At 41.3% G+C, this 11,400-nt stretch overlaps 1 protein-coding gene across 2 annotated transcripts; it reads right to left on the bottom strand.

Moving 5' to 3' along the window:
• Nucleotides 1-773: 773 nt before the first annotated feature.
• Nucleotides 774-11,153, bottom strand: gsc (goosecoid). Of its 2 annotated transcripts, XM_065004146.1 has the most exons (4): nucleotides 10,648-11,153; nucleotides 9,896-10,155; nucleotides 6,929-6,988; nucleotides 774-2,468 (listed from the first exon to the last, which is right to left on the bottom strand). In XM_065004146.1, exons 1-4 carry the CDS (start codon nucleotides 10,961-10,963, stop codon nucleotides 2,442-2,444), a joined length of 663 nt encoding a protein of 220 aa, XP_064860218.1. In that variant the 5' UTR covers nucleotides 10,964-11,153; the 3' UTR covers nucleotides 774-2,441. The 2 variants fall into 2 exon arrangements, with proteins under 2 accessions (XP_064860218.1, XP_029544530.1); XM_029688670.2 differs by lacking the exons at nucleotides 774-2,468; nucleotides 6,929-6,988 and adding an exon at nucleotides 8,782-9,544.
• Between the last annotated feature and the right edge of the window lie 247 nt (nucleotides 11,154-11,400).

Below are 11,400 nucleotides of genomic sequence, written 5' to 3'. Positions count from 1 at the left end.
CATATTAGATCTTTCGTAGAGCTGATCTAATTGAAAAAAAATCTGAATTGGGCCACCTGTGTAAACGCAGCCATGTTGGCATCGAATATTTAGGACAATTAGTTTTTCCTTACCATGTAACTATATGGTAATAATCTATAACTATGTCTGAGATTTGCAGAGAGTTTTCCCTGTTCTGGCCCCACACGGTCATGAAAAAACTATGGCCCTAAGTATAGTAACTCTGAGGAAACAAATACAAAAACATCTATATTAAAATATTGCATCATACTCATGTCACTAACTGTTTATAGCCCAGGTTAGACTTGTGAACCCCAAGACCAAGGGGAGGCAGGCAAATCTAATGCAACAGTCAATTGGAGTCTACTCCCTGCATGTCGGTACTAGCCCACCACAGCTGTTCCTGGGTGGACTGGACGACCTCTCTCTCGCTGCATTTACATCTCCTGGGGAAACCAATGACGGATGGGTTGAAAGATACACTACATGACCAAAAGTATGTGGACACCTGCTTGACGTACATCTCATTCAAACATCATGGGCATTAAACTAATTCCAAAATAATGCGCTTCAGCACTTGGCAGTCCCGTTCTGTGAGCTTGTGTTGGCCTACCACTTAGCCGTTGTTAACAGCACTTACAGTTGACCAGGCCAGCTCTAGTAGGGCAGAAATTTGACAAACAGACTTGTTGACAAACATCCTATGACGGGGCCACATTGAAAGTGTCACGAACCGGCTCAAAGCCCATAACAAAAGGGAGACAACGTGGAGATAAGGAGTAACAAAATATATATTTATTAAATAAGTAACTAAGTATAATATACAATGGTGTGTGTAATCAGTAATCAGTAGTGTAAGTGAGTGTTTTGCATGCATGAATGTGATAATGCAGGGTGTTGAAAGATGCTAAAGCAAACAACCAAAAAATCACCAAGAAACCAACCAACCAAATCTATAAAGGTGTCTGCATGGAGAGAGTCTCCTCCATGAATGGGGAAGTGGTGTATTTATCCTGGGAGACACCGGGCCCAGGTGTTTCCCATGTAGCTGACGACCCTCCCAACTCCGCCCACCAGCATCCTAATAAGGAAACAACAAAGAAAGAATACGGCAGACAGAGTGGGAGGGTCGTCACATCCCCCCCCATAAAACCGGGGACCAACAAGGACCCCGGAACAAAATACCAGCCTCTAAGTTCCAAATTAAGTTGTGGAGTGGGAGGGTCGTCACAAAAGTCACTGAGCTCTTCAGTAGGGTCAATGTTTGTCTATTGAGATTGCATGGCTGTGTGCTCAGTTTGTATACAGCTGTCAGTAACGAGTGTGGCTGAAATAGACACATTCACTCATTTGAAGGGGTGTCCACATACTTTTGTAAATATATTGTAGCAATGTTAAATGCTGCTCCTCGCTCCAAAAATAGGATATCTTGTATGTTTGTCATTATGTGATGATGAGCTATTAATCATATACAGTAAATGTTTTTGATCATATTCATTATTTTTTAAGGGGAGTCAAGTCAGATAAAAAATGTTATGTTTGTGGATTTTGGAAATGTTTGCAGGATACACTGTTTTTCCTCCTGTCCATATGAACAGACATAATTGACATGCACACTCAAAATGATTGAGGCTTGGAAAATCAAACATAGAAAATGACAGTACATGGCCTTTTAACATACAAGGGTACATGCTATTCTGTTTTATTATATGCACCATGACCTGTGTGCACCATGTAACTTACCAGCCAAAAAAAGCATTTACATGACTTTCTGTCCGGTAGAAAAAATGTTCATGCAATCATTTGTTTTCAGTTCCCTCAGCATTTGATACAAACCACAGGCTAGTTTGAATTTTAAGTATATAAATGGGCTTAATAGTATTTAGAGGAAAAACACAGATTAATCAGATGTGGACATGTTTATTATGTTCTACTGTGTTTTAGTCCAGGAGCGGCTATTATCAGATAGCAGACAGCGTGTGTGTGTGTGTGTGTGTGTGTGTGTGTGTGTGTGTGTGTGTGTGTGTGTGTGTGTGTGTGTGTGTGTGTGTGTGTGTGTGTGTGTGTGTGTGTGTGTGTGTGTGTGTGTGTCTGCATTTGCATGCATGAGTGCGTGCGTATGTGTGGTTGGATGGAGAGAAGAGAGGTCATTCTGTTTTACTTGTGATTTATCCTTCATAATTTCCCAGGACCATAGTTCTGTTGTTGATACAGAGCATCATTTTGATTCATGATCTGAGTAAATAGCGAGTGATTTGCCCTGAAAGAACAAAACACAGACCCTCAAATCACTTGATCATTAATCCACACATTGTTTTATTTACTCCTAGCTCACTCAGCGACCGTGAGGAGAGAGGGACGGGAGAGGGAGGTGGGAGGAGGGGACGGGTGTGTAGGGGAGATGTTGTGAGATGAAAAACAACCATTCCACTGTCAGGCATTTAGTGGAGCTGGCAGTTGGTGGGACGCTGGAGGGGAGAGAGAGAGGGGGGAGGGTTACATTGTATAGTGACATAAATATGCCGGCCTAAGAACTACACAGGCGTGCGTACATAGTAGTGGGTTGTGTCGAGTTGATTGTTGATAGTTCTATGTCTGGATAATGTTGCAGGCCCCACACTACACTATAATGTTGTGTGTGTGTGTGTGTGTGTGTGTGTGTGTGTGTGTGTGTGTGTGTGTGTGTGTGTGTGTGTGTGTGTGTGTGTGTGTGTGTGTGTGTGTGTGTGTGTGTGTGTGTGTGTGTGTGTGTGTGTGTATAGCTGGTCCTGTCACTTGGGGTGAACACTCTATGCCAGGTTAAAGGGGCATGTACAAATACAGCACCCTCTAAACATGAGCCTGGATTTACCCCACCCCCACTTTCATCCCCCTCTTATCCTCTCAACTCACCCCAGCACATACCTCTAATCCCCCAATTCTCCTCCTCTTTCCCCTGCACCACCCTCCCCTCTCACCACCATACCCCACTAACCCCCTTTTACCCCACATTGCCTTGTCCTCACTCAAGTCAATGCCCTCTCCTCTGACTCCCCACACGCTCCCCCTAAATCCACACCCCCTCTTCACCTCCCTCATCCGTCCTTGCCTCCTTGCTCCCCAGGTCCTGTGGGTGGCTGAGTTCAACCCACGGTGGTAATCAGTGGTCAGACCTCGGCCCCTAGCTGTGTATACTAAAACCTTCCTCATCTCCCTCCCTCTGCCTCTAGCTGTGTATACTAGTCCCTTCCCCATCTCCTGCCTGTCTGCCCAGGCCCCACCACACACCCCAATTACCCAGCATTCAGCATGAATAGGGGCAGAAAAGCACACATTAGGTAGAGGTATACCTCATCCATATTACTCATGTGTGTTTGGTTTGGCGTGTGGTGGCCACAGGAAAAACATTATGCTCTCTCTCTTTCTTTCTTTCTCTCGCTCTCTATCTCTCTCACTCTCTCTTTCTTCTCTCTCTCTCACTCTCTCTTTCTCTCTCTCTCTCTCACTCTCTCTTTCTCTCTCTGCCCCTCTATCTCGTTTTCCCTCTCTCTCTCTCTCTAAGGTCTTTAAGACCCACAGAATAGCCCCTGATTCCTGAACCTCGTTGGCTCAGAGGGGAGTTGTCTCGAACTTTACGAGCACCACGTTCACCTTTGAGATAAGTGAACGCTGGCAGCGGTTGGTTAGGCTTGACCTGCTGGCTCCCAGATTTAAAAGTCCTTAGCGGTTTAGCAGGGGGCCCGCTGACTAATAGAAGTCAGTCGATGACTGGTGTGCTGCGATGTGTGTGGTGACAGGCAATGTAATTACACGGCTGGTCAGAGAGAACATTACAGTAGTTAAGAGCTTTCAGGCGCTAAACTCAGCTATAAAAGGATCCTTACAATTAAGTATTTGTTTATCATCTCCAATGGTGGCATTGGATGTGTGTGTGTGTGTGTGTGTGTGTGTGTGTGTGTGTGTGTGTGTGTGTGTGTGTGTGTGTGTGTGTGTGTGTGTGTGTGTGTGTGTGTGTGTGTGTGTGTGTGTGTGTGTGTGTGTGTGTGTGTGTGTGTGCGCTCAGCCCTAATCTAGCCTTAAAGCAAAGGTGATTCTGAAAGGAACAGGCCTTTTCAGCCGGCTGGGAGAGGGGGAGGGAGAGAAAGAGACAGCGAGAGAGAGGGGGAGCGAAAGCGAGAGAATGAGACAGAGAGCGAGAGCGAGACAGAGAGAGAGAGGGGGAGAGAGCGATACAGAGAGCGAGACAGAGAGCGAGACAGAGAGCGAGAGAGAGAGAGAGTCCAGCACAAAACAAAAACAAACACCAAACTACACGTCATCCCAGTAAAATATGGTAATAATATAGTAGAAAGTTTACATTTGTAAAAATATGCATTATTTGTCTTAACTTTCATTCGGAGGTCCTGCCTGCCATGATGAGGCCATTTTACAGTATGTCTATGGAAGTGGACCACAGAGCAGGCCAACACCCTTGTCTATCTTTAGACCGACCAGGGAATCCACCCAAGAGCTGTCAGTCCAGAGGCCAAATCACCCAGCACTATGACTCTCCAGACCCCATGTACTAATAACATTAGAGCTGGGGCCCTCGGGGCTGATACAGTATGATACGGGGAGTATATACATCAGCTTTCAACATCACAGGGTAGAGAGAAAGGCTTATGTAAGAGAAACTTGTCCACAGAATGGCTGGACGCGAGAGCCAGAGAGCCTAGCTCTCACTTCAAAACATAGCGACACTTCTGAGGGAAAAATAGAAAATAAAGAGAGAGGTTTTCTCTAAACGCTTGCAAAGGAGCAAAGATTTATCTTCTCTGAGAGTTAACTCAATACCTAATTTTTCTTGGACTCCACCTCTATTTTTGCAAGTGCCGGGAACGATGCATAAAAGAGGTCCCAAAAAAAATTATCGTTTCAGAGAGAAAAAAGTTGCATTAAATTTGTGAAATAGAAAATTACTGCTCATGAAAAAAAGCATTGATTAATGACTGTGGCTGGCCCTGTGTTTTGTATATTTCACTGGCGCCCTGCGCTGCAACACTTTATAAATCACAGCTGGACATACTGTATAAGGGATCATTAGGAATATGTGTTGTGTTTCATGGTCTATAGTATGGACAAATCTTTAAGTACCTGCTCTGGACCTCCTCTAATCTGTTTTAAACTGTCACTTTAGGAGTCCTGCAGTTATTTTCCCCATATTAAATCTATCTCTGGAAATACTCAACCAGATAGTACCTATCACAGAATTAAATATAACTTAAATATAACAGAATTATAGGATCTCTTTGGTACCTATCTTGTAAAATTTGGTGGGTTGGAAAATCAAACTGACCACTTGGAAATTTGATTAGAATAATTATGCCCTAGATTGAATTATTAAAATTAGATTCAAAACATAATGATTAGTTTAGGGATTAGTAGAGTAAATGCAGGAGATGTTACTTGATGATAGTCTTAGATTATGTAGCAGTGAAATACTGAAGCTAATGACAATCATTAGCAAGATACAATCATAAGGCTGAAATCATTATTGCACACATTGCTTAAATGATTATAGTTATCCCAAAGGACTCATCAAATGTTCACATAATGTAGACTTTAGGAATTTCCATGTTTCTATCTAGGGATTAAAAAGTGTTCCGAATCATTCAAAGGATTCCACATATTAGACGATGGTGCAAAATAAAATCTTGACTCGCCAATACAATTCCTGCATATTTATTGCTATCACACTGTTCTTCCAAAATACAGAGAAGTATAATGTGTACCAGTTGCCATCGACACTGATTTTAAATGACAGTATCAAACCTTGATAGGTACTTTCACTGCACTCTGATATATACTGTACTTTCAATCTACACTGATAAAAGAAAATCCATATCTGTCATCTTTAGACCAAATAATATTCCTATATTGTGTCTATGTATCTTCTATTACCTTTAAATACCTCATCTACAAATTGAGATGCAAAACAGCCTGGTGTAGACGCAGGGCACACAGCATGGGAACCCGTTTACATTTACCCCTCATATCAGATCCCAGCTTGCCCCTTTAATAAGAAATCAATGCATTTCCATATAAATCAACGTCAGTACCTGCTATGCCAAACCAGAACATGGGTCAAATTGAGGATTGTGGAGGGTCTGTCGGTGTATATATCATGATTTTATATGGTGTCATTTCCATGAGGTAATGACAGGGGATAATATATTTGATTTGTGTGGCGTGAACGTGCGTGGGTCTGGGGTTTTGTTAGGAGTAGGGAGGGACACACAGTGTGATCAACGCACTTAGAAAGAATACCCCTTTTTGGTTTCAGGTAGAACTTTTTGGGGTTCCATGTAGAAAACACTGGGGAAAGGGTTCTATATGGAGCCCAATAGGGTTCTACCCAGGCCTGGCTTTATGATGACATGCCTGAGGGGGGGGGGGGGGGGGGGGCATTTTAAGTCACAACTAGAATTGCTTTTGAGCCCTATTAAAACAAGATAGATTGGTCCTACTGCTGTTCAAATGTACACTTATGTATCTGAAATGTAGCCATACACATCAACAAACGTTGTTTTATATAATAACACAAGAAAGATATGTGCCACGCTACAACATACAAGTGTATCCGAAATGCAGCCGTAGCTGCCGTAGGCCTACACATAATTTGCGTCTACCAGCACGCACAACTCGACGCCCTACCTGGAACCAAAAGGGTTATTTAAAGGGTTCCCTTATGGGGACAGGTTCTAGATGGCACTTATTTTTCTACATATGTGGGATCTTAATTTTGAACCAGGTTACTACAGCAGGAAATAATAATGCAGCAACAGGAAATTATAATTTTTATGTGAATTATCATGTGGATTAGAATGAATTTACATTTTTTGTTGTAGGGGTTGATACATTTTTCGTTAGGGAAAATCAAGTCTGAAATTTGAAAGTGGAAATTACTTACCTTATTAAACCTTGAATAGACTAGAAAAAAGTTTGCATTTCCTGCCATGAAGGAAACTCCCTGCAACAACAGGATGATCAAGTTAAGATACAGCATCTGTAAGAGTGTACAGAAAGGACAAAACAATAATGACTGCCTATGACGGATATTATAATGTCGTTTGTAGCTGTAAGACAAATATTACAATGTCTTAGCATTAGGGGGCTATAGTAAAGAGATACCAAAATGTGAGCTTTGAAGCAGCTCTTCATAGCATTTTACCATCTTGCTGCATAAGCTCATAGAAATCATACAAATGTAAACCATTTTAAAGGTCAAGTGGAGCTGTTTTTTTTGTGAAGGGTGATTTGACCGTGGAAGACGGAAAATATAGATCTCTAACTCAAAATTCCATTACCTAGCATTGCTGTTAAATATGGTATTGAAATGTAAATTGGGGATGCATTCCTGATCAGTTTTCCTGTATTTCATTGTAGGCCTATGGAAATAAGCACTCCACTTTTCAACGCTAGGCATATATAGATATAATATAACACAATTAGGACTAACATCAATGTTAATACACCGAAAATAATTGGTATTTGGTAATACACCAAAACGTAAAACATAAGTGAGTAACACCATATAACAACGTAACAATGCAACGCCTTTCCATGTACACTAGTTGACACTGTTAGATATTAGAGCTGGTGTAGACATGGGGGAATTAAGATAAATGTTATAAATTGTGTATGACATAGACATACTGATAAGCTTTGACTATCACTAACATGCAATATGGAAAACGGTTTGAATCAGGTATGTAAATCGCTTTGAATTACAAATTAAAGGGGCAATCCGTGATTTGTACATACATTTTTTTACACTCCCAGCATGGTGTGGGGCTGAAGTTTAATTCGTTATTTTATTTTCTACAAAATAATTCACCATCGAATTTGATTACCAGCCCTCTCACATGACCGGTAGCTACCTCTGGTGTGTATTACAATGGATCTCCCTTATTCCGTGTGAGAAAACATGACTTGAGAAGCTGACCCATCATTTGTACAATATCTTGTCTAAAACGGTTGATTATTTACTTTTGGTGAGTTGTGTAGGATTTTTAATGTCGTCTGGGGTGAATTTAGGTTGGTAGTTTTTGGGCTTCATTCCTGACCAAATTGTTAGTTATTCGATCACCTGTGAATTGACAGAAAAGGTCGATATATCAGCTGGTGGTGAAGTTCACTGAAACATAACTAACGTTATCATTAGACTAAAAAGACAACTGTTGGTTTGTCAAATTCATGAAAAAGGCAACGAAAAAAAACATATAGCCTATGTTATGAACATTTTTTTAACGACAACACCTGTTGTTTTGAGTATGTTGGTGATAGATTCATCTTTGCTGTTGTAAAACGAAATCATTTGTGCTTTTGATCATGATTTTTGATACATTTAATTAAACGGGGACAAAAAAACATCTTGTGAACAGTTTTAGTATTCGAAAATATATATTTTCCCAGCGTATATTTTTGCCACATCCAAGGTTTAATTTATGCGCATGGATCGAGAATAATTGAATGCGTTTTCTACCGATACGACACATTCTAGTAAATGTTATAAGAAGACTGGAAGCTCCATATCACCTGTACCATTTATGACTTCTCCATCAAGTAACCCACTACTATGCAAGCATTATTTCTACGCAAAGATGTGTCTTTTGCTGTGTGTCTGTTTTCAATTGACTTGCATCTGGGAAACAACCAACTTTAGCCTAATGTAAATCTATAGCATTTTAATTTCCAAAATGACTAGATAATATTATTATAAATAGAAAAATACATTCATTGAAAAGAGACAAACGAAATAGAGATGATTCAGATATGATTTAATGTATATTCATTCTTACTGTAATTGTCGTTAATTGCAACATATAGACAAAACGTTTCAGTCAAAATCCCCAAAACACGCCTGTTGGTAAAGAGTTGACAAATATACTTCAGTCCATGTATCTTATAAAGGTTTCCCCCGTCTAGTAAGCTCTAAAATATATTCTCCCATTTGATGTAGTTTCAGAATATTCCTCGTAGTAAATCGTGATGATGAATAGACCACGCAAGTATAATAAAACAATATCAGATTTATAACATTTAGTAATATCCATATGAGATGTCATGTCAGATCGCAAAGTATTGAGACACGCCAGAAAATTGGTCCAGGCTCCTTGCACACCACATCTTCGAGATGGTATGCATAACATTACACTTTAAATTAAATATAAATAGCCTACCCCCATAGCAATAATAAAAAGTAATATTTACTATACAACTGTGCAACATCATGGCAACACATTTCATTACTTCAGTCCACATGACATTTACACTATGTACAAAAAGTCAAAATCTTGTATGTATTGGTGTGGATGTGCAAGATTTGCGCATATATGCAACCAACGGTCTTTTCTCGTTTTGTGTTAGACCATCATCAGCTGTCAGAATCCACGTCACTTTTGCTTTCCTCGGTTTTTTCTGTGGGTATTTTCGTCGATTTGTTCCATTTCTGTGAGTTTTCAGATTCTTCCGAGGACGACCTTTTCTGCCTTCTCCATTTCGCTCGTCTGTTTTTGAACCACACCTATGCGAAAATAGAAGATACAATATTTGTAATTTGTATGAAATATTTGTTAGACCGTGTTGTAGAGTAATTGTAAGGTAATTTGGGCTTAATCGAATATATTTCTGGCACTAGAAAGACGTGAACGATTGCTTTTACTATGTGCGTATAACGCTTGGATAGAATGTGCCCTTTCACGTAGGCCTATGAGCGCAATTTGTTTTACAAGGTGCAACGAACGTTCTGTGTTGATACCCATATTTTTTTTATTAAATAATGGAGAGATTATTTACAGGTATTCTGAAAATTAACGCAGCCTAATGTGTATAGGGAGATGGAGCGCAAGCAACACTGCATCGTGCATGCACTCACCTCGACCTTCTCCTCACGTAGATGCACTTTCCGCGCGAGCTGTTCCCGTGTGCCGACGTCAGGGTACTTGGTCTCCTGAAAAAGGTTTTCCAGAGCCTCAAGCTGCTCGTCCGTGAAGATGGTTCGGTGTCTCCGCTTACGTCGGCAGTGGAGCTGGTTCAAGAGCTGGAGCTCGGTCCGAGACAAGGTGCCCACGTTCATATAGGACATCATCTGGTGCGGGACGGGAGAGATGAGCACGGAGCCCGTGCTGTCATAACCTGCATGAAGAAATAAATAAAGATGACATTACATTAGGGGAAAAAATCCTCAATGAGGCAATTAATTTCACACCACACCCAATGGGCCTACAGACAAAATCACAAATTAACCAAACGAAAAAACAACTGAGCACTAACCCAAAAACAACACTTTTACACATCTATGACATAGCCTACTCATCCCATGTTCCCACCTACACAAAGTTTAGCATTCAAACTATTTCAGTTAATACGTAAAAGTTAAACTGAATTAGAATAGGCTATACCACAGATATGCTTCTTAGATAGGCTATATAGGCACCAAAATTACTGTCTTTGTAATGTTGCGCAATGGGCGCATTTCTTAGGTTGACACACCAACCAATCTACAATATATCTACCATCCCCTATAAACATAACGTTTTAACTTTTAAGTGTCATTACAGACAGCGTTATATTGTCCATCACCAAAGGAACATGCAGCGTTTTTACATTTTAAAAGGGGCAACCTACCTGTTGGAATACATGGGCACTGTTGCGAGCCGAGGGTTGGGATAGCGCTGCAGCACGCAGGGCCATTGGGGCCCTGCAAATGCAGTTGTCCGTAATAATAGTTATTATATCCTATTCTAGTCCCGTTCACCGCCTGCATCCCCGGGGGAGAAGGTCCAGTTGCGTGCGAGTAGAGTCCATTGTAATCGGTAGCAGTGTAGATGGAATCCGTGAGGTTAGAGAACACCACTGGGGGATTCCGATGGAGGAGCACCGAGTCCTTGCAAGTGGGTCTCCCGGCCAGGATACTGTCGATACTGAACATACCAGCGGGCATCACCGATACGTGAAAAGGGAGATAAAATGCGTTGCTTTTTAAAAGTCCTAAATTCGGTGTAGGTCAGGAGAAAGTCCGTAAAAAGTTCCTACATATGGGTCATAACATCGAGTTTGTTGACTTTGGCGTGTTTCTCTCGCGTTGGTCCGACTCCGGTGGATGCGTTCAGACTGAGGCTTCACTAACTTGTTTTCGTGGTCCACTTGAACTCCAGCCCGATTATATGCTCGGCTGACGTCACCGACCAGTTGCGCCTGTGCTGGAGGAGCGGATGACAAACCGAGAGCAGAGATTGGCTGATTTTAGGTTTACCTCACAACGGTGTGAAAGGCACAGATCTGTGTATTGAGAATTAATTCAATTAAGCTAATCCGTACTATTTGCAGACTTTTGAAACAAACCACCCAACTCAGTGCTATGTCAGCCGTGAGGGTTAA

Source organism: Oncorhynchus nerka, linkage group LG18, assembly GCF_034236695.1.
Source record: "Oncorhynchus nerka isolate Pitt River linkage group LG18, Oner_Uvic_2.0, whole genome shotgun sequence".
Lineage (NCBI taxonomy): Eukaryota > Metazoa > Chordata > Actinopteri > Salmoniformes > Salmonidae > Oncorhynchus > Oncorhynchus nerka.
The sequence above is the reverse complement of the archived record's forward strand: the minus strand, read 5'-3'. Positions and strand labels throughout refer to the sequence as shown.

Coding starts and splice junctions, on each gene's coding strand:
- gsc (XM_029688670.2), bottom strand. CDS start 10,963: ATGCCCGCTGGTATGTTCAGTATCGACAGTATCCTGGCCGGGAGACCC. Junction 10,156..10,647: donor GTGCCCATGTATTCCAACAG/GTAGGTTGCCCC, acceptor TTCTTCATGCAG/GTTATGACAGCACGGGCTCC. Junction 9,545..9,895: donor TACGTGAGGAGAAGGTCGAG/GTGAGTGCATGC, acceptor ATTTTCGCATAG/GTGTGGTTCAAAAACAGACG.